General features: G+C 41.4%; 1 protein-coding gene across 1 annotated transcript in view; it reads right to left on the bottom strand.

Annotated features, from left to right (window-relative positions):
* NXPH2 (neurexophilin 2) overlaps positions 1-21,586 on the bottom strand; it is a 104,709-nt gene extending 83,123 nt beyond the window's left edge. Inside the window, exon 1 of the mRNA XM_058664193.1 lies at positions 21,422-21,586. Within this exon, the coding sequence (XP_058520176.1) occupies positions 21,422-21,472 (51 nt within the window). The 5' untranslated portion in view covers positions 21,473-21,586. The remainder of the gene's footprint in view (positions 1-21,421) is intronic.
* Between the last annotated feature and the right edge of the window lie 2,277 nt (positions 21,587-23,863).

Here is a 23,863-nt window from a genome sequence, read left to right on the forward strand (position 1 = left end):
GAAAGTGAAGCAGCAGTTTCAAAGAATTATGTCAAGTAGTTTTCAGAGTTCTCCATTACTTTAAGCAAGCTATAAAGTTCTATGGGGCAAGAAATGCGCTTCATTCTTCTTTATGTTTCCCACTGTGATAGCTTTGTAATAGGTCAATTTGGCTAGGCTGAACTGCATTTCCTTTCTTTCCTGCATGCTAGGCTAGAAGGCCCACAGGACAGGACTGTTGTGAGACGTGGAAAATGCCACTGGGCAGATCGCGCTAGGTGTTGCCCATCGGACACATGGACATGAAGCAGCAGCTGGGTCTACAAGAGCTCCATATTCCCTTGAATCTGCCTTTATCTCCTTTGGCTCCAGGGTCAGGTGTGTGTGTTTAAGGAAACACACTGATGAAAGCCTTAACGTCTTCGGGATAGCCTCTCAGAGTTAATGAGCACAGACATAAGTTCTAGGGGTTCCAGTCTGCTGTTCACGCCCCCTTTTTGTCTGCGTTGTGGACTTCAAAACCCCAGCATTAGACTATCATATCCAGATGTGAAGATACAATGCAGCATCCATCTCTACTTCCAAATCAGTGATGGACTCTAAATGAAACTGTTGGATATATCTTGACAATAGGATGCTGGGCTATCTTGCGCTGTTTGTATCAGCAATATCAGGACACACTTAAATAACAGACTGGTGCACATATGGTTACTTATGAAGGACTATGCTATTGTAATAATGTGGAGAAAATCAGTTGGGGTTGGGAATTTGGGGAGGGGACAGGGAAATTACAGAACCTATGCAATTGTACCATAAAATTAAAAAATAATAATAAAATTAAAAATTTTAAAAAAACAAGGAAAAAACCCTCCAGCACTAGATACAGTTAATGTGCAAAAAGGCTACACCCTTATTAAAAATCCATCTGTGCACACACAAATAAGCTTCTCACAAAAATGTACTTATATTTATTTGTGTGTATGCATATATGCATTTTATGTGAGTATATATGTATGTATATGTATATGTATATATATATATATATATCTTTATCTAAATATCTGTCCATCTATCATTTCCCACTGGTTACACATACATGATGGAACTCTATATAGATCAATGAACTTTTCCCCAGAGTCAAATGTCTAAGTGGTAACAGTGGGAGTCCTAGGAGCACCATTGTTAAGATGTGGTTTTCAACCCACTGTGAGAATGAGAAATGGGACAGGTACAAGAATGAAACATGAAACAGGGAAGAATTCGGCAAGACTCACATATTTAGGTACATTTCTATCATTTCCTAATTCTACAGAATTAATTCCACAAAAGAAGCCAATTTCCTTTAGGATAGAATTACAAAAAAGTTAAAAAATCATTATTGAATGATATTTCTCCTTTTTAGAAAAAGCTGGCTGCTGATTTTAAATATTATGACCTGAGCTCTATCAATAAGCGTACTAAATAGCAGTACTAAGGGATCTCCTGCTTATTTTAAATCAACATGTCCCCTTCACAATGACTCATATAACTATCTTGTTTAGGGAGTGCTGTTCTTAATGAGGCATAATCCACAAAATGTTTTAGCCTTTTGAATTAGGGTTTTATATGATTTCAAGCAACAAAACAAAATACTGCACGGTTTGACATAATAGCCTAGTGGCTAAATCCTCGTCTTGCAACCAGCGGATTCCCACATGGGTGCAGTTTCAAGTCCCGCTGCTCCAAATCCCATAAAGTCCCCTGCTTGTGGACTTGGAAAGCAGTAGAGGGTAGCCCAAAGCCTTGGGACCCTGCACCCAAAATCTTCAAAAAATAAAAACAAAATCTTACCATAAGCAGGCACAGAATCAGGAAAGGGTACATTCTGAGATAGCCACCCCAGGGCTAGTCCAGGGGCTGCCAGCACCAGAAGACACTGTTGTTTCGCTTTACTGATTTTCAAATGAAGTTCTCTCTCCATGTTTGCTGCCTCACATTCACAGGATGGCTGCTACAACCCTACTTACACATCTAGACTGTGGGTGAGAAGGCAGAAAAGAGGCAAGAAGCTGGACCAAAACAAAACAAAACAAACAAACAGAAAACTGGAGATCATGAAAACCAAAGAATAATATGTGTCACATATATTATGTGGAAGTATTCTATGACGTGTTTCTAAGTAAGGTTTCAAACTCCAAATCAAAACTTAAAAGTTACTATATTTGTTCATTCCAAAATACTCAGAAGAGTAACAACTCCAAATCTATATTCCTAGGGTGACACAGCAAGGAGACAAACAGGCTTCCTCCCTATTTACGTGCAATAATAAGCCCATCCACAAACCATTCTCCTGTGTTCCTTGAATCTGTGGCCATTTCTCATTGGTCTATCTCTAAAACTTGCTTAGAAGCACTGTAGATGCTGCTTCACAGCTACGTTCCAGGAGCTCTATCTTCCATTGTTTCCCAGGCTGTAGCACACTCAAAGTCAGAACACTAATACATCACACTCATTCAGCAGACAGGCTGGGAGAGTTCCCAGTCAGACCAGAATGGACCTTTTTACTGAAGACAAATGCCACTAACAGAATAGTCACTTCTTACTGGGAACCTGGCTCAGGACAAAGGCCTGAGCTACCAGGACACGCAAGTACCAATGGCAGGAGCAGCCACCTGACGAAATTCAATCTTTCTGGGCAAGTTTCTAACTGATTAGTAACTCTGTCAGGTGAGGATCTATTCTGATGGGATTTTCAGGGGACATGAGTGAGCTGTACCTTAAGCCCACTTCAGCCTTCACCCCAGTATGAGCTCCTTCAGTCTATTCCAGTCTTTTTCTGATGTGCATTTCCCAATCACTTCAATTATGGCTTTAAATTCTTCTAGCGATGGCAGACCTAATGTATGTCCAGTTTCTTTGTCAGGTCCCCAGTAGCTAGGAACTACGGCCCAGACCCAGTCATATTTACCCATCAGGGCTTTTCAGCGTTATTTGGCTGCATTTCTTTATGGCTTGGGAATTTCTTTGATTTACTAATACATCTGTTGTGCCTCCTGTGAGTTTTGAGAACGAGCTGGAGCTTGTTCGGTGGCACAAAAAGAAATTCTATTCTGGGAGAGTCAGCTGGAACTCTGAAGGGGGTTTCCTGTGCCATGTGAAGCTGAGAAAGGAGGATCCTGGCTCAGGCTCTACGACCCAACTGTACCTTCCTCCCTCCCCAAAGAGAAAGTTGGGAAAGTAGTTTTCTGGCCCATGTAGATATCAGAGTTTTTAAAAATAGGTTCTGATGGAAGTACAAATTTGAAGTGAAATATGGTTTATTTCTTATATTGAAATGTATTAACTGGAGATACGGAAACACTAGCAAATTCAGCTGAGGAGGAACTCAGAGACTCTGAGATTTAGAAAACAGGAAAGGAGGGAGTTAATCACATGAAGTATTGGTAGATGATCTGGGAGTTTGTTGAGGGAATAACCCTAAATCCATAAACTCATCATTCAGATGATGGGATGGAAGAGATGGAAATCCCGGATTAGGCTGGTTAAAATCCAGAGCAGCATAAGGGTCAGGTACAGAACAAACTTAGAGAATTTCTTTCCCACATTTGATAATTTTTGTGCAGTCTATATGGAGCTGGGAAGTAGCCAGGCAACGCTGAGTCTCAGATGAAGAGCTCATCACCAATTTCTTCCGGAAAACATACCAAGCAATTCCAGAAATAAGTGCGAGAGGTATGACAGTAGCAGATGTGAAGACAAAAATCACAGCTTTGTGTCTTCTATGACACACCTGGTTTATCCATGGTACATCCAGAGATTAGCACCTTGAGTTACACTTACTACATCATCAACAAGGGTCAACATGAGACCCTGAAAAACACACGATCTAGGACATGTGTTCCATGCTTAGCGTTCACACCCACGTGGGCATATCACTCGCCATGGTCACAATTCACACATAATCCAAAAGCCTCTATCATTCTCAGCTTTATTAAAATAAAGCACAAAATATTCAAAGACCATAGCTTTTGCTCACCGTGAGCATTAATTAAATAGTTCCAACTGTATAAAATGGATAGTCAGTAATAAAACATTGCTCTTGCACAGGAGGCATTTCATTTAATAACATCTTGGAGACAGGTGGTTTTGGCTCCACATCAATATAAATCCAAAGACAAACACATCAAGGCCACACTATTGTGGAAGGGATTTCCTGGATTACTTGGTCATGTGCCTTTACCGGATCAACTCTGGTCTATTAACTTCAGTGTCTTACAATGTAGAAGATGGGTTTATAGTATCCCAACTATTTTTCTTGTTCACAACTCAGATACAGTTATTCCTGGATGGAAATGTAAGTCGCATCCCAAACAATCGAGGCTAGGGAACTGTGGGTAGAAAACACCTTCAGGAAATGCAGCTGTCAGCTGGGTCCCACTTAAAATAACAGTCTTCAGCCACTGCCTTTGCAATGAAAGCAAGTCCCTGATCTACTGGAAACACACTTATTTAATATGAACAGAAGAATCCCTATTCCCTACAGATCCATGACTGTCTCTTCAAATCGAACCTCCCAATCCCCTCCACCACACACTAAGTTAAACTGTGCATGTTTTCATATAAGGTGGAAGAGTATAGGGATGTCTCATTGCTGTAAGAAAGTTATGGTGGTCAGACATTTATTTATTTTATTAGGCGACGAATCAGATTTACAGAGAGAAGAAGAGACAGAAAAATCTTCTATCCACTGGTTTACTCCCCAGATGGCTGCAACAGCTGGAGCAGAGCTGATCTTGAGCCAGGAGCTTCAGACAGGTGGTCTCATGGGTGCAGGATCCCCATGCTTCATGCCATCCTCTATTGCTTTTCCATGCTACAAATAGGGAGTTGGATGGGAGTTGGAGCAGCTGGGACGTGAACCGGTGACCATATGGGATCCTGGAGCTTTCAAGATGAGGATTTAGCCAATTGAGCTATCACATAGGGCACAGATCTTTGAAATTTTTAATGTTTCAGTCACCAAATAGTTACCTTCATTATCACTGGAAAGCATCTTATACATAATATGATTGAAATTTGAAGACACTAAAAATGATAATGCTAAGACAGTGTCTTTCATATATAAACAACAACTAAATCTATTTTCTCATCAGAAATCACAGAAATAAAACATTAAACAGAAAAGTACTAGAGCATCAGAATATTGTACTAGAATCATGTGAGACAATTATAGCCGGTTCAGGATTGGTTGATGGTGACACTAAAAATCCAAGAGCTTAGATTTACTATGCTGCCCAAACGTCTTCCCTGTGATCTGTCACAGACTGATTATGGCACTCTCCTGCTCTGAGGTATAGGCTATCTGGAGAGGGACTAAGTGATTTCTCTCAACAGCTCATTCATTCATTCATTCATCTCAAGCATTTCTCTGATGCTTACTATGCAGCTGGCTGCAATGCTACAGGCACATACCCTCAGTCCATAGTTTTCCTTTGAGTCAAGTAGAATACAAAAGTACACAGATGTGCATTGGCGGTTACAATGTTGTAAGAAAAATGCTCTAACAGAGGTGTGGCCAGAGTATACTGCAGAATAGAGAGGCAGACTTAATATACCTCTGGGGGAGACATCTGAATAAACTGGAACTCTCCCTCAAGACCCGAGGCTCTCCTCTTTCTCAGTCACTGCTAGGTTAATCAGCACATCTGCAGCTCTCTCCCTAGGGGCTGGCTTATCGTCCACACACCAGGAGCCAGGCTCAAAAGCATCATCAATTCATAAAGCCAAAGGACATCTAAGAGACCATCTGGCACCAGGGTTCCCAAGCCTGGCTAGGCCTCAGCATCACCTGGTGCCTTGGCCTCAGCCCAGAGACACAGATGTAATATGTCTGAAGGTTCGGGAACTGCTCTGTCACTGTAGCTGTTCCACACACAAGTGTTTGGGAATCACTGATTTCAACTATGTCCATCTTCAAAAGGAAGAGCATAGAGGAAATTTCATATCTAAATTTAAAGTGAATTTGTCTAATGCTAATAGTACAGTAAAAGTGAAACATATGGGAAAGAAATTTTCAGATACTTTTCAAAATGTATATTCAAGGCACATGACATAAACTATATACAACAGGACTATATTTTTTAAAAGCAGGTCCAGAAGAAGATAAGCTAGAAATTGTCAAGAGAACTAAATTTAGTAAAGATACTTGTTGCAATTGAGCTACAAATTAGTTATGTTCTTCCTAGAAAAAAAAAGGTATATGGAAACAGTCAAGACTCTCACTCTTTAAATAGACATACTTAATTCTTCAGGATAAAGTATTTCTGTCCTTAGGAATACATTCTAAAGAAAAATCTGGTATGCTGCCATGCCTACAGTAAACACTTAAATTACCCAATGAAACAAACAAAGAATGTTCTATAATTGCCATTTTCTACATTAATATTTGATAGACATTAACAGCATTCGGTAAATAATGGCTTGTTTGGCATTTGCAAATATGGGCAGCAGCATTTAGATCTGTAACTTTCAAGGTAGAGACAAGACATCCAAGATATCCTTCTGCCAATGAAAAGATGTAAACTTTCACACGGTGGGAAAGGTTGTCTGTAGATGTGTATAGTTACAGGTGCAAGAGTGAGCCACCTTGCCTCAGGATGACACACACACACATGCTGAGCTTTATGCTCAATAGATATACAGGCACTAAGCATCAGCCCTGCTTCAGTACACTGGGATTCTGAGATGTTACCCAGATAAGTAAAGCTGTCATTCATATACAGCTCTAATTTCATTTAAAAAAATCATCTTTCGAGTTTTAGCACCAGCACCGATTCTATCACCGTATTTATTTTAAGGGGATAAGATGTAACTGATAAGCATCTTCAGAGATACATTTTCTTTATAAATTAAAATTTTCCTAACAGAAAAGTTTAAATAAAAGTGCACATTAGTGTATAACAATTGGTCATGTATCATTTATAAAAATCAAATAACTTATTAGTAATAATAACATTAATTAATGTATAGAAAAATCCATTTTTTTCCAAAACCAAAGAACTGCAACCTAGTTCCTAAGTGGTAAACCTAATAGTTTCAAGCCACCTGCTGAAATCTCAAAAACTGAATCAAATTTTTCACTCAAAACGACCTCTCCCAGGTTTGGTGTTGAAAACCTAATCTAAGTTTGTGATAAACTAAAGAGTGTTACCCTAGTAATCTTAATTGTAACACATTTATATTAACCAACCGTGTTTATGACTGCCATTTCCAGTTTACATTCTTCTACAATGCAATTTTTCTCTCATTACTGTATTTTAAAACATGCAAATTAAGTTTTTACTGAAACTTTCTGAGTCACCCCTAACAACTGATAAGATCTGTACCTGAGGCAAAATGAAATGCGTGACAGTTCCTACTAGGGAAGGACATCTCATCCAGGTAAAGAGTATCAGGGGGCTCATTCATCATTTATCTCCCCTAAAATGGAAAGTCTGTCAAAGAGAGATGTGTGCACTGAGCACAGACCCCGAGTTGGAACTGAAAGAAGTTACTGGTTGAACTGAACCGAAGGAAATTTGACCAAGTTAGAAAAAAGAACAAAGTATTAAGAAGTCAGGTCTGCATAAGATGCTGATCCCCTTCCCAACAGTTCAAGGACAAAGAATGTAGCTGAGAAGGACCAACGGGGTCTCTAGGTTCATCTCCGCACACAGCTACAAATGACCCACTGACATGAAGGGGGGCACTGCCCTTCAGATGATTGTTGCCAATGTCTAGAGCCATTTCTTGGTGGTCATAAGTAGGAGAGAGTGTCACTAGCATTTGGTTTAGAGATCAGAGATACCGTTTCACATCCTGTAATGCACATGTCATCCCTCGCCACAACAGGTAATTATCAGGTCCCAAAGGAGCAGGACTGTTGAGATTTATACACCTGCCCAACAGCGTGACCCACAGTTATCTCTTCTGTTGGAGTGGAGAAACATGGTCTCATGTGCTTGTCTTCACCCCAACCACATAACCCACCTCACTAGAAAGATTGCCTGTATTTTAAAATTTATGAAGTAACAACCATTTGTCAGAAGCATTAAAGAAAAAGAATATATTGTCAGCTCAAATACAAAAGCTCACATTCTTCATTTAAATTATAGACGTTATGAAAGCACAGTAAACAGTCAAGTTTACAGGGGAGAGAAGTAGGAAGGGTGGGAATATCATTATGTTCCTGGGATTGTATCTATATACCATACTGAATCTGCTAGAAACTAATTAAAATTGGCTTTAAAATAACAACTCACAAAGTCAAATTTATATAAAGATTGCTTGTTGACTGTATTATTTTCAATCTTCCTAGTATTTGGTAACTTTTATGACTATTTCTTAAAATTTCTTGATATTGCCCAGTGCAGTAGCCTAGCGGCTGAAGTCCTTGCCTTGAACGCTCTGGGATCCCATACAGGTGCTGGTTCTAATCCCAGCAGCTCCACTTCCCATCCAGCTCCCTGCTTGTGGCCTGGGAAAGCAGTCAAGGATGGCCCAAAGCCTGGGGATCCTGCACCCATGTGGGAGACCTGGAAGAGGCTCTGGGCTCCTGGCTACGAATTTTCTCAGTTTCAGCCACTGAAGCTGCTTGGGGAGTGAAACAACACAAGGAAGATCTTCCTCTGTCTCTCCTCCTTTCTGTATATCTGAGTTTGCAATAAAAATAAATCTTTAAAAAATGTTCTTGACATTCGCAAGTCCTATTAGTTTCTTGTCATGTGAGATAAAGAACTTGGCATTCTATTAACACTCCATTCCTATATTCTCTTTATCTCTAAACTTTTATTAATTCATCCTAGTTCCTCAGTAGTTTTATATTATATTCCACTTTAAAACTGTATTTTAAAATGTTGGGTAAAAACAATTTCAAAGAGTTATAAAGCTGAGCATATTTGAATGGAACACCCTGTACAACCACAGAAACAAATGCAGGCCATGTCTCCCAAATGCCAGAGGCTAAACTGCAATGGCATCCCATATCAGCCCTCCATCTTGCATTCCTGTCTTGCGTTGAAGTATCTCCAATGTTTTTCCAGCAATAACTCCTTCAAGATACCTGCATGGCCCTAGCATCATTTTTTGCCTTCTCTGGATTTCTTTCCCCTCTTCATTCTCCTACTTTCCCTTCTCCCCGCACCCACCTGAGAGACCCAGAAGTAGCTCCTGGCTACTGGTTTTGCATTGGCTCAGCTCCAACTTTTGCGGCCCCTTGGGTAGTGAACCAGCAGATGGAAGATCTTTCTCCCTGTCTCTCTTTCTCTGTATCAATCTGACTTTCCAATAAAAAATAAATAAATCTTAAAATAAAACAAAACAAAAAACGATACAGTATTTTCCTGTTAAAATATCAACAGGGAATTCAAAAGTCTATTTGTTTCTTGTGCTATTAGTACCTTTACGGGCAAGTTGTTCTGTTTTCTCTTTGTTCCTTGCTTCTGATGGTGTGTATGAAGTGTCTAGATAATCTCAGGTTTTGTGTCTCCGGTGCAGAATATCGTTGTCAATTAGCTGGCAGGTTGGAAAGCGTGTTCTGTGTCACTCTTCCACTTTAACAGGGTTCCTCCTTTAGTAGTGGTGCTGACTACAAGGTTTTTCAAAGGATCAGGCAACACTGATTTCCTAGGATGTCTAGAAAGTTTATAAAGTATCCCATCCCTCCAAAGCCAGGGTCCATAATCCACATTCACCAGGCTTACTCAACCAGCACTTGGCGAACTACAATAAAGTGAAACAAGGATTAGAAAAGGAAAAAGAATAGCTGGCATTTACTCACCATCTTAGATAGTTGACAGTTTCCTGATATCTAGATTGTGGATTCTGTTGTGGACACATGCCTGGGTCTCAAGTCTTCCCTGCACACTGATTCATTTTAATGAATTTCTTCATTAAGTCAGTGAAGAGTCACTTCTTGTTGCTTGCACACAAAGAACCTATGCTTACACAGGTGGAAAGGAAAATCGGACACTTCTTAAGGTAATGATGTGTGTCAGGCAATTTACATGTTTGTAACTCTGTGAGACAAATTCACCATTATCTTAGGAGGAAAGAAAACAAAATGAGCAGTTATTAGCTTGTCCATGAAACCAGAGAAAACAGTAGAATCCAAGTCAGTCTGACATCAAAAGTTGGGCTGCTTCCTTCACTCTCTGGTATTCGTGGAGAATTCAGGACACACGCCTGGCTTCAGTTAACAGTATGTGATGTATTTTGGATGAGAGATTTATGTATGGGAAATCCAGGAAGAGGAATTCAGTCAACGTGTTAAGAAAAGGAAAGTCTCACTCTTAATAGTGGAGTGGCATAATAAATCAAAGGAGAATTTAAGAAAGATGATTCTATGGAATGTGGATTGAATTTAGAGGGCTCATGTTGGATGAAGGCTAGCCAAGAGGCTGTGGTAGTCATGATATGGCTGGGGATCGAGAGGAAACAGCACTTTATAGAGGGATTTTGAAAAAGATGGCATAGCATTTTTTGTGACTAAAAGGATATTATAGGGGGTGAGGAAAAATGAGCCAAAAATGACTACAGGATTTCCACTTGCAACAAGGAAAGAAGAGTGAATGCATTTAGCTTTCCTTTCTTCCAAACCACAAGCAAGTGAACTAGAAAAGCAAGAAGCACGAATGCAAAAGCCTTCAAGAAAGAGGAAAGGATGCCAGAAGAGTTTACAAAATTTGAGAACTCTGTAAAAGACATAGAAGAATGACTCAGAACGATCGACAAACCAAGTATGCTGATCAGGCTACAACCAAACACAAGCAAAAGGGAGTAGCACCTGAACAGGAAGGTGAGGTTTATCACCACAATACATCCCTATCTATTACCAACTGTAGGACCACAGGAGTGGGGAAGCTTCCAGAAAAAGGCAATGTCCCCATTATGCAGAAGTGGGCAGGGCTTGGGATGCTCATATCCTAACCTGAGGACCACTTGGGATCTACTAGGGCATGTCTTCTAAGAGAAGGGAGGTTGTCTCCTAATCACCTGTCCCAAAACCATAGCTGTGGGAAACACATGTCATAAATTCACAGGTTTTTTTTAATTCAAGTAATAGTATATATAATTTTATGCTGAATAAATCTGAAGATTTAAAAACATGTGCAATACTCTTAAAATTAATAAAAGGGACTCAATAAGGATTAAAATAACCTGAATGCACAGCTTTAAACGAAACAAAATAAAAGCTCAAATGGATAGTGATGAGTTTCAACTAATTACCAAAGGGAAAACTATTTCCAATTATTTTAGTTTTTTTAAAAGATTTATTTATTTTATTACAAAGTCAGATATATAGACAGGAGGAGAGACACAGAGGAAAATCTTCCCTCCTATCATTCACCCCCAAGTGACCGCAACGGCCGGTGCTGCACCGATCCGAAGCCAGGAACCTGGAACCTCTTCCAGGTCTCCCACGTGGGTGCAGGGTCCCAAGGATTTGGGCCGTCCTGCTTTTTCAGGCCGCAAACAGGGAGCTGGATGGGAAGTGGAGCTGCTGGGATTAGAACCGGCGCCCATATGGGGCGTTCAAGGTGAGGACTTTAGCCGCTAGGCCACAGCACCGGGCCCTATTTTAGCTTTTAACTTCTAGAAATGTGATGGGTGAAGGCAGCAGAGGTAGGTGACGGGGAGGAAAGAATATGTTTTTCTAATTATGATCTTGACATAATCTTGATGCATAAACTTGATCTGTTTCATTTTAGTTATATTTCACATACAAATATAGAAGGAATGTTAATAAATAAGATACTAATAACATAAAACATGTATATTATTGTGTGTATTGAGACAGACGATTCCAACTTTGTGAGACCAGTTTAATACTAGGAGACCTGTTTATAAGTAAAAGACATAAACAGGTGGAGTATTAAAACTTATAAGATTAGTTGAAATGCTAAAGTGTATCTAAAATCAATTTCAACTCTGGATGTAAAATAATTTTACCATGGAGTATAAAAGTATGTTCTAGACTTGATAGATTACTAGAAACTAAAAGCACATATCATATCTACTAAGGTTGATATCTATGTTTAAAACATAAGTAAAGTTGGGGTGGATTGGCTCATGCCTCGCTGGGTGGGACACAAAGATTCGTCACTCCTCACCATGGTGTTGAGGATTTTCCTGCACACCCCCCCCAAAAATGTTCTGCACCTTAATTGTCGACAAATGTCTTGTTAGAGTTACAAGCCAGTCTAGATTATCCTAAAATCTGCCAAGATCAGCAGAATTATACTTCAACACAACAAATGGCTAAATACTAAAATGAAATAGACACGAGACAGCTGAATGGTACCTTATAGCCATTTTAAGGTATATAGCAGCCGGTCCTGTATATAAACTAAAATTCAAATGTCAATGAGCTAATCAGAGGTTGTGGTTAAGAACTTGCTTTTTTTTTTTTTTAACATACTGGTTACTCAAAACCATGTCAATTCCATAATGTTACAAATTGCTGTTAATGTTATATTGGGACTCTTAATTGACTGGGATGATAGTCTACCAGCTCTAACTTCGGACCAGAAATGGTCTCCCCAAGAAACTGTTCAACCCATCTGGACAATAAGTAGCTGGACTCTATGCTTGGTATACGTTTGCAAGGAAAGAATCTTGATTGAATTTGAACTGTAATGCTGCATCAAGGTGGAGGAATCCACCGGGGGGAGGGGCGTGGGGAGGGGTAGGGGAGAGGGAAGGGTGGGGGGATTCCCAGAGCCTATGAAACTGTCACATAATGCAAAATAATTAATAAAAAAATGAAGCATAGTTGTAGCTAACAGTTTAGCGGTGGAGAGGTGTGATATGAAGAAATGAGCTAGTAAGTCAAAGATTAAAAAGGATATGAATATTATACAGGAGAATGCTTTTCACAATAAAAAATAAATTCATAAAAGTTAAAAAAACATAAGTAAAGTGCCTAATTTCAATTTTATTCAACAATATTCTGAAGGTTCTATCTAGTATAGTAGGAAAATAAATTTCACATGAACAAAATATACAACAGAAACAAATATAAGAATAGCAAACAATATGATTGTCTAGACATAAAATTCTGCATAATCAAATAAAAATTATTAGAATAATACAGTTCAGAAACAGAACAGACATAAGTATGCAAAAATACATAGTTTTCCTTATATTCTAGCAAAAATCAATTATTAAAAATTTCAGGCATAAAAAAGATATCCATCAAAACTCCATAATATATAAAATATCCAGCAATAAAGAAATAGCAACTGTGCCAGAATAATACTGCGAGGAAACTGTAGGTGCTGAAAGGCTATTAAAACAAACAGACAGCTGAAAAACTTGGGATTTTTTTTAAGGGGCATTTGAAAAATTAAAAATCCAAATAGTTATAAAAAAAGCACACTTTACATTTATAGTAATATATATCATTCTAAAAACAGAAATATTTTCCTATAATAGATTGGCAACAATAAGAAAAATAATGAAAGAATGCTCCCTTTGGAATACAGTAAGCACAGATACTCGGGGATAATACTGCCATAACTTGACTCTTTTTGGAAAAATATTCTTATTAAAATGCAAATTGTATCTTTGCAGAATGGAACTAGTATTTACAATTCTAGGAATTTATTCCACAGGTATACTTAACATTATCAAATTTAAAATGTGAAGGAATTCAGTAAATGTATTTATGGCTTATAGATACCATACAATATAATGAATTTTCAAATGTACAAGTGCTCAGCATTGTCTAAAAATAGTCAGAATACATTATTGCATTTTCAGAAACACATGAGAGAACATTATGTTCTGCATGACATCATCATGATAGAAGCACGCAGACGCACACTCTCGGGAAAGCTATCTACTAAACCACCGAGAGTGCTGCTCTCCGAGGGCAAGTATGAAGCAGTAGAAAACAGCAAGCCGGAAGATGGCTACTTCACACTCTTCAGAATGTTTTTTTTAAATACATAGAAATGTGGGTGATGCCAAGACAAGCATTTGAGTGGAAATGATTTATAATAAATGGGTATCTGGGGAAGCCTGGCAAAGGGACAAAGCAAGGAGGAATAGATGAGAGAAAGGCGTGGAGGTGCGAGTCCTGCAGGGAATGGCTTCAACTGATCTTTCCAGGCCACTCCAGCACCTCAGTCACTCCTCCAAGCTGCAAGGATGCCTGGCCAGGGAGCAGGCCCTTTCACATTCTGTCTTCCTTTGGTTGAGGGCACTCCAGGGAAAATCAATGATACATACATTTTTTAGTGTATTCTTGCAAAACTCCTCTCCCCCAAAAGGACGTAAGTAGAGAAATAATAACATTTACTACAACGTGTTACTTTTATAATATTTATCTTTTTACAAACAGGTTACAAAGACAGGGCTGGCTTTGTGACGCAGCTGATGAAGCTGTTGCCTGCCATGCCTGCATCCCATATGGGCCATTCCCTTTCTGATCCAGCTCCCTGCTATTGTGGGAAGGCAGAGGAAGACAGTGCAAGTACTTGGATCCCCGCCACCTTTGTGGGAGACCAGCATGGTGTTCCAGTTTCCTGCCTTCAGCCTGATTCATCTTGTGCAACTGTAGCTATTCAGGAAGTGAACCAGTGGATGGAAGACACTTCTCTCCCTCTCATCTCTGATACTCTACCTTTTAACTAATTAACTACATGAATCAGCAGCTTTTTATAAGTAAGAAAAATAAAAGGCAGGACCAAACAGGCTACCAAGAATGCTAAACTGCACTTTATTGTTCTCAAACTATGCAAGCATGGGCACCTGTTAGCTAGACAACTTTGCCTATATAGCAACTCCTCTCGTCTACTCCGAAAGTAGGATTAAGTGGTTCTAGACTGCTTCTCTTGCTAATGTAGATCCTGCGGGGGCAGTGATGATGGTTCAAGCAATTCTCTCCTGCTTGTCTTTCAAAATCTGAGTGACTCAGATGAGAGTTGAGATACTAAAGGGATTCGCAAACCCTTCACTGATCCTAACTGGATGCCAATTTAATACAAAAAGTGCATTGAAAACTGGAACACTGCAACCTGGCTCTAGGAAGATACATTCTAAATAGAACTCCAGGCTATGGAACACACTCCAAGACTCAGTCTGTCCTATTTCACTTGTTTCATGTTACGGTAAAAACTTGCTTAAAATTTCCCCAAGAGGAGCAGATGGTAAGTCTAGTGGTTAATATGCTTGTGTCTCATATTATTATATTTGAGTTTGATTCCTGGCTCATTTCTTGCTCATGTAGATCCCGAGGGGGCAGTGCTGATGGTTCAAGTAACTGGTCTGGTCCCTGATCCTCATGTGGAAGACATGAATTGAGTTCCTAGTTCTGGACTTTGGTCCCTATCATTATGGGCATTTGAAGATTCAACTATTTGTCTATGATGAATGGGCTGACAATTTCTACCTGAAGAATTCTGCATACAGTGAGATGTCTCAAAAAATATTCTCCCAAAGCCATCATTTGGGGTATTGGTGATGAGTATCTAAAAAGATGGCATTCATTTTGGGTGTCTACAATCTGTTTCTTTAATCTTTGTTAACTTCTTTTTTTCACCTATAAAGAGGATGCAACAACTATAGTTTACTTTACCTTTCAGCGCTGACATCAAGACAAACCATAAAATCACCTAAGTGGAAGAATTTTGAAAAACAATGCAGTGCTTTGTACTAAGTTCCTAAGTGTAGTACAAAGACTTCACACATAAAAAAGAGGGAGATGATGATTTCAAAATCTGACTCTCTGAATGGCGGGAGACTTTTTTTTTTCAGGAAAGGTAGGTGTGTATGTGTGTGCGTGGCTTTGCGTATGTATGTGTAGTCAGATGTTCAAGTCAAAATGGACAACAAATTATGAGATGGCCTGAAGTCTACACAGGCAGGTAGGAACTGGGGGACAAATGAGAAAGTTCCCAATAATGAAGCAACAGGTGAATCTAAACCTATGGAACATGCACCTTTGAAAATTATTTCTCTTTCCTTTTCCATATCCTTGTTCCTTAAACTGCCCGAATCATCTCTTGTTTGGACTGGCCAAAAATGCCCACTGAAAGAGGAATGGATAAAGGACTTGTTGTACATCTCCTCCATGAAATATTACTCAGCCAATAAAAAGAATGACATTATAACATTTGCAACAAAATGGTCCCAAATAGAGACCATTATGTTCAGTGACATAAGTCAATCCCCAAAGGACAAATATCATATGTTCTGATATAAGTCAACCTTCATGAAAAACGCAAAACACACAGATACATAGATAAACATTTATATACAGGCATGCTCATAGATGAACCGTATAATGGAGAATAGCATACCGGGAAAGATATACTGCACTATGCATCTCTATTCCTAAACAAAAGGAGGACTCCCAATGAAGCTATTCAATATACCTTGACAATAGCATTCTAGATATTTTTTACCATTTTCTATACCTGCAATGTCATGATATGCTTAAATAGCAGAATACTGGACTCGTGACTGTTGCTGAAGATTACACTACTATAATAATCTGAGTGAAAGCAGTGGAGGGGGAGAGCGGGGCAAGGATGCAGGGGTGAAGCAGGGAATCCCTATACCTACAAAACTGTATCAAGGAAAGTAATAATAAGAAAAGATATGTGAATCAAACATTCAATAAACATTAGTTTTATCATTACTACAAGACAGTAAATAGCTCTCTACAGTTCCTATTCTTGCATACATTGTCAACTGAAAATACACAGATTCTCTCACTTACCAATTTTTTCCACTAGTTAAGCCTACACACACTTGAGGAAGAGAATTCTGGAATAGAAATCACATGTTATCTTTGACAGTCATGTAAATTACCATGTGTTTTTTTTCCTTCTCAATAATCTGTAGTATTTCTTATGTTATAGTTTTGAAAGAATAAACATCAACGCTGTGCAACATCAGGTCAAAGTGAAGAGAAGTAAAAATCATCACTGTACATGATAAGGCTTGATGATCATGATCTTGCATAGCAGAAACTTACCCAAGTGTTCTCAGTGATCTGTAGAATCGTTTTTTGTCAAAGCAAACAAATTAAAAAAGCAGTATCGCAGTGGCATTGTTCTTTTGTGGAGCTATTAGTGGTGTCACAGTACAACAGAACCCTGGGACCAGTCAAGTCTTTGTGTTTCACTCGTGCTTTCCCAGCGTAACAAGCCTTCCGGATTGTCCCCATCTCTGACGGTTCTCTTTTCAGCTTCTTGTTCGTTTTAATTTAAACACTTCTGTATGAACTCCTGAGGCCCATTAAGGGTACTCAAAAGTATTTTAGGTAAAAACAGGTTATATTCCATGGAACCACAGAAAAATCACAGGCTAGTTTTCCAGCTCAACAGCAATATTATGTTGCTTATCTTAATAATTAGAATTTGAGAGTCAATTTACTTTTATTTCAATTGAAGCAATAACTAGATGTTAGTAGTTTGCTATTTAAAACAGCGTAGAGGAGGGTAAACCCTGAATGCACGGTTTCAATTTAAATTTTATTGATTTTGTTGATTATATGTGTTATGTACTCATCAATTCCTTTACCTAGTCACTACATTTTCCTTTCCCGTAAGCAAAGATAACAGTAATCATTCTCCTTGACGCTACTTCCAGGTGTATTTATCATTTGAATGCGGTTAACTAAATAACCCCTATACGAAATTTATATTTCAAATAATGATATTTGCACGTAAGGTATATTTTAAGGTATAAAGTAACTAAAGGTGTAAATGCCAAAAGACAAATCCATAAGTTTGTATATTATATCTAACAAAGAAGAGATGTGAGGAGCAATTTTTCACTTACACTTGTCATTAATGATTTTATTGGATAGATGAGCATGCTGAGGCTGCAGAGTGACCTGCCCAGCACACACAGTCGCATGAGCATACATACTCACGCCTGCATACACTCACACACTCGGACCAGACCTATCTTGCTTTCTGCTACATTTCCCTGTTTGATCCAGCCTTAGAACAAAGTCTAAGAGCAAATGGCAAATATCTGCTGAACGTTCAATTTATCTAGAAACAGAATACAAGCCTTTCAGAAGACAGCTATGCCTGCCATTATCCAGTGGGAAATGACTGTTTGGATGGCTGTTGATCAAGGCTGTATGAGGGGAAATTGTGATTTTGAATGGAATTGTTAGCTTTATCACGTCTAAGAAATTAAAACACAGGAAAAACATTAAACATCATACTAAACAAATACTGAAATTACTAATATAAACACAAACCTCCTTAATAACTGTGTGATGCTATATAGCAAGGATGAATTTGAAATTGTACAACCTTGCATCACACATATGGATTTTATAGAATTCTATAAATGTGATGGCATCGATCATTTTAACTTACATTTTACTGAACTGAACATTTTATTACAGAACAAAGCTGAAATATAAAATTTATTGCTTAAACCAATGCTAACTTTTATTAACTTGAGCTAATTATTTGAATTCAAATTTAATCTTTTTACAATCCACATTTTTTTAGTTCAAGTGCAAAAGTCACACTTACAATGACGTCTGGCGAAATTTTACCTTATTTCACAAAGCAATGCTCATTTTGTTATTGATTTTAATTTATTATAAATATTAATTTCAAATGCTAGCTTCTTTTTGTCAGATAACAGGAAAAAGTAATATGCCCTATTTAGTCTTACAAAGAATATGTTGTTTCATAAGGATTTGGGAAAAAAAAGAATGCCTTCAAGATAGGTATTCAAATTTCATAACTGCCAAATAATCCTATAAATTAAATATTGCGATCTGTTAGAAATACTGGACACAGGCCGGGAAAACTAGGCAAGGATGGGTCCATGAACACATTCCTCATAAGCTACCTGCAACATATACCAATTCAACCAGTCAAATAGTGCCGTAAGATAGTTCCAGTTATTCCAAACAATATGATATGGCCAGTGACTCATTTGGAAGCTACTTCCCTGACTGTTCACAGACAAAACAGAGCATATTCACATAATTATGTTTTCCAATAAGCAAAAGGGAATCCCACGCTGAAGGAAAACACTGAGCATTATAAAAAGTGCATTATTCAGGCTACAAAGCACCTGGAAAAGTCACAGTACTGCAAAGTAGCTCCTCCCTGCCCCAAAATCATTTTTACAGATTTTTTCCCCTTCCAGATCAGCAGAGGGCATTGTCTTTTTTGAGTACAATGGATTCCAAAACATTTAAAAGCCTAGTTTTCAAATCTAGAAAATATGTCATCCACTTGCTGTTAAGATGTATTCAGCAAGTTCAGTGTCAGCTGGAAGGGTAGAAGCGAAGCCTCAGTCCTCCAAAGCAGCCAAATGAGGGTCTGTCCTTGTCTATACTCGCTGGGGTGGGGTGGGTGGCGGGAGTGGGGAGTGTTTCAGTTTGGATCTAACCTGCCCAGACACTCTGGTTTGCTTTCATATCCTATCCCCCTTGTGTTAGAAGGCTGGAAACAGCTAAGGCTGCTGAGAATGTAAACAGCCTTTTATTGTCCAAAAGGATGGCTGTGTAAGGCAAGGCGTGCTTATCACAGGGCTGCAGCTCCCCACCTCACTTACCACGGTAAAGTGCTACACACCACACACACACACACACACACCCCAACATTACAACCCCAGCACAATCCAAAAACAGATTAGAATGTGTCATAAGCTTCCTCAAAAACTAATCAATCAACTCATGTTGTACCATTAGAACCTAGCTCTAAAGAATGGTGTGTAATCCCTTCAAGAAGTATTTCCTATTCCCCACAGACCAGAGTGAGGTGGGGGAGAGAAGATGAGCATTTCCAATACAGTAGCTGACAGCAGAACTTTTCCCCCAACACATGCCCAAATGCATTTCCTCCTCTTTAGGAACCTAACACATGCTTATGAGGCAGTTTCGCGGTCCAGGGTCATTGAATGCAAAATGAATGAGCTAAGATTCAAGAAAATATTCAAAAGACCCCCCCAGAAGGACCTGATTTCCCCCCGGGCATTTCCTTAGACTGGCCATTTGAACGCTGCTGTGTTCACGCACCTTGTATTGCAATTTAGATTAAAAAAAAAAAAGTTAAAGCTGGCTATACTAAAGATAAACGCGGCATGCATTTTGGATGCCTACGGCCTTATACATATAAAATGTATTTTATCACGCAGTATTGCATGTAGCCAGGATGTGCTAACTCGTTCAAGGACATTTGGGAATATCACTGAATTTTCTTCTTGGTACCACATGGAGAAATTTCTTAAACTAAGAAGGAGCTAAGACCCATCCGTTGTCCCCTGACCTTTAGCTTCTAAACCTGCTAAGTGCCTCTGTCCTCACAATGTCAAAGATACCATGAAGAAACTTTCCTAAGTGACTTGATTTTCCCTCTAAAAGCAGAACGAAGAATTGGTCATGCTTGGGCTCTTTAACCTGGGTGTTTAACAGGGTAAAATCTTAAGTATGAGACATCTTAAGTAAGACACCATGCCGTCTTAGGAGCCCTCTCACTAGCTCCGTGTCCACACAGGTGCCCAAGGACGAGAAACCCATAGACAAGCGAATGAGTCGAAGCAGTCCTTAGGTAGGCTCTTACTGTAATAAAAGTTTGCTGGCGAAGGTTTTACTCGGGGGTTTCCCTTAAATAACCTAGCAGTATGCAGTCTGTACCGGGACACACTGGAAGGAGCGCGAGGCGCCTCTGGGCAAAGCGGAGAAACACCGGGAGCGCGGTTACCCAGGACGGCGGGCGCAGCCGGATTCACCTTTAAAATCTCTTCTTGTCCCTCAGGCGGGAAAGGCCTCCGAGAAGAGATCGCTGAGAGGGGCCCGTAGGTGCTCCGGCGTGGGGCTGGGCGTAAAAGTTACAGCTCGTGGTTTCTCCCCGGCGGAAAACCGTACCTCAGTCCCCAGCGTCTGACGGAAAACCGGGAGAAATCCCAAACGGCCCTTCCGCCCGAGTTTCCCCCGCCCCGGGGAGGCGCCACTCCCAGGCTCCGTGGAACAAGACTCGGGACGCTCGGCTTGGGAAGAAGTGTCTGCCGGCATTTGGGCAACACAGCACGTGAAAAAACAAACCCACCAGTTTGGTTTTCCTCAGACTGGGTCTGGCCACCCGTTCTCACCACGTCCGTCTCCTCCCGCCCCTTCACGGTAGGCTCCTCAGCAACCTTCTCCCTTCTCGGGCGTCTTCTTACTGGACACTTTCCGCCTACTTTTCTCAGCCCCGGCGTCCCACTCCCCGCCTCACCACTCTCCTAGCTGTGGTTCTTTTTCATTTCCGTCCCCCCAATTCCGCCCCTCAATCTCTGAGGTAATCAACAACTCCCTCCACTCTGCGCGCCCTCCACTGCCGGTCGCATTTCCCAAGCAGCCCCCTCAGCCCCGCTTCCGAGTGGGCCCCGGCGCGCGGTTTTCCCGCCGAAACGCGTGGCCAGCGCGCGGCTGGCGGACGGGCGCACTCACCAGCTGCAGCAAACCGGGGACCACGAGGAGGGGCAGCGGCCGCAGGCGCATGGTGCCGGCTGGCGCGGCGTTTCAGGAGCTGCGCGCCCTCGCCTGCCTCTCGCGCATCTCCACGTCTCGGGGCAGTACTGAAGACTCCGGGGACACCGCGCCGCACTTGCCTCCTGGAATCGGAGCAAGCGCCGCGCCGCGCCGGCCGGGTGGGCGGGCCGGCGGGAGGTGCCTCTACGGGCCCCCGCGCGCCCCACGGCGGAGGGGGCTGCTCGAGCTCCCTGAGGCCGAGACTTCGGGTTGGCTGGGGGGGTCGGGGTTAGGCGCTGAGGACTGGGGCCGCTTCCCGCGCCAGGCGGCTCTAGGGATCCCACCTCTCCAGCCTGCTCCCTGGCCGAGCTGAGCGCGCCCTGCCACTGGCGCCCGGGAGCCCCGCGAGGTTCAGAACCTTCTCCCGCCCAGCAGAGGGCCGGTGCGGCACGGCGGTGCCAGGCGCCCAGCCCACTGAATGGTTCTTGCTTTGGCTAGGGAGGGTGGGAGTCGGGCTGTGGAGAGGGAGGTGATGAGGAGAAGGGTTCTCCAGAGGTGAAAGCTCTGACAGAGCACCCCAAGCGTTGGGGGTTGGGGGTCTGCGGTTGCGTCCCGGGGCGGAGCGTGAGAGCTAAACGCCGAGGAGGTTAGGATGGGATGGTGGGCTGGAGCGTGGAAGCCCCCAGGAGATCAGCCTACTCCGCTGCCGCCCCTGGGCTGTCAGAACGGCGGGCAAGCGTTGCTAAGTGTTGCAGACGCCGCCGGGAAGACTTCAGGGGTTTGCGAAGTAATGGGGAGACTTGGAGGGATCTTGAAAAAGGATAGGCTCAGGGCTGTTAGAAACGCTGCGAGGAATAGTGGTCGCGGTTTACTTCAGTTTGGAGTGAAGTAAAGCAGCTTGGTGTTCGGAGAGCGACTGAGCTGCGCCGCGGGCCCTTCTGACTGTGCTCTAACCGAACGGAATAAAGAGAGCTTTCTGCAACCGCCCTCTTGGGGAGACTTGCAGAGGAGGTGGCTTGCAGGCCCGCAGGACTGCAAGCCTTATGCCCGAGAGCCTTGACCTCTGTGTTAATAATAGCTCTGTTTTGGAGACATCCTTAACCTTTAACTCTCTTTGTGCTGGACACCGAAGTACAAAAGTCACAGGCGGTGGGGCCGGCAGGCTCCCACAATAATGATGGTGGAGGAGAATTCGAGGCACCATCCATTCAACCTTTATTCAACAGATGGGAATTTTAAGGTCCTCAGAGGTAAATTTCCCCTCTCCAGGGATGAGACGCCAGGTGGCTGCTTTAACAGAATACGAAAGGCATGGCTAGCTCATACATCTGAGACGCAAAGCCCCTTCAAGAGAAATATGTTGAGGCAGGGGAGTTAAACTACCATGGATTTACAGTCTTAAAAAAAAAAACACAGGGCCCGGCGGCATGGCCTAGTGGCTAAAGTCCTCGCCTTGAAAGCCCCGGGATCCCATATGGGCGCCGGTTCTGGTCCTGGCAGCTCCGCTTCCCATCCAGCTCCCTGCTTGTGGCCTGGGAAGGAAGTCGAGGACGGCCCAATGCATTGGGACACTGCACCCGCGTGGGAGACCCGGAGGAGGTTCCTGGTTCCCGGCTTCGGATCGGCGCGCACCGGCCCATTGCGTCTCACTTGGGGAGTGAATCATCGGACGGACGGGGGATCTTCCTCTCTGTCTCTCCTCCTCTGTTTATATCTGGCTGTAATAAAATGAATAAATCTTTAAAAAAACACACACACACAACAGCAATAATAATAAAAAGAAAGTTGGATCTTATTTCTAGTACTATAGGAAATTTTTTCCTCTTTCTCTTTACCTACATCTCTCCCTCCTCTCCAGAACAAAAGTGAGGAGAGATTTGTTACAATTATTTAATGGTTCCTGGCCACATGGGAGACACAGCAGCTTAGATCTAGGTTTCAAAAGCAGAAGGGTTGATCTGGGTAAGAAAAATATTATAAGGCCTCAAAACGTTAATGAAAAGATGGAGAAGTTTATATGAAGATAAAATGATTCAAATTTGTGCATGAGTGGGAGTCAAGGGAAATAGATCTTATGAAAAGAAAAAAAATACAATTTTGTGGGTTCCCAAAAACTTGGACCCTACAAATATCTTTGCGTTACCCGTTGCATTTTCCTGTCAGCTTAAGTAAGCATCCCTGTGCTTGCTCCTTCCCTGGGTATTCAGAATTTGTGCAGATGGAGAGGGGCCTGGCTGCAGCCCTCAAGGATCCCAGTGTATGCTGTATCTGAGGTTGCAGGTAACCTTTGCCATTCAACACTGGTCTTTGAAAAGAAGGACGGACTAACAGGGACTGAGTACCCTTCTACACCGCTGGCCAACCAATGGGTGCACAGATAAAGCCCACTGCTACTTGTCTTCAGATTCTTCTCTGTGCTCC

Source organism: Ochotona princeps, chromosome 5 (genome assembly GCF_030435755.1).
Source record: "Ochotona princeps isolate mOchPri1 chromosome 5, mOchPri1.hap1, whole genome shotgun sequence".
Lineage (NCBI taxonomy): Eukaryota > Metazoa > Chordata > Mammalia > Lagomorpha > Ochotonidae > Ochotona > Ochotona princeps.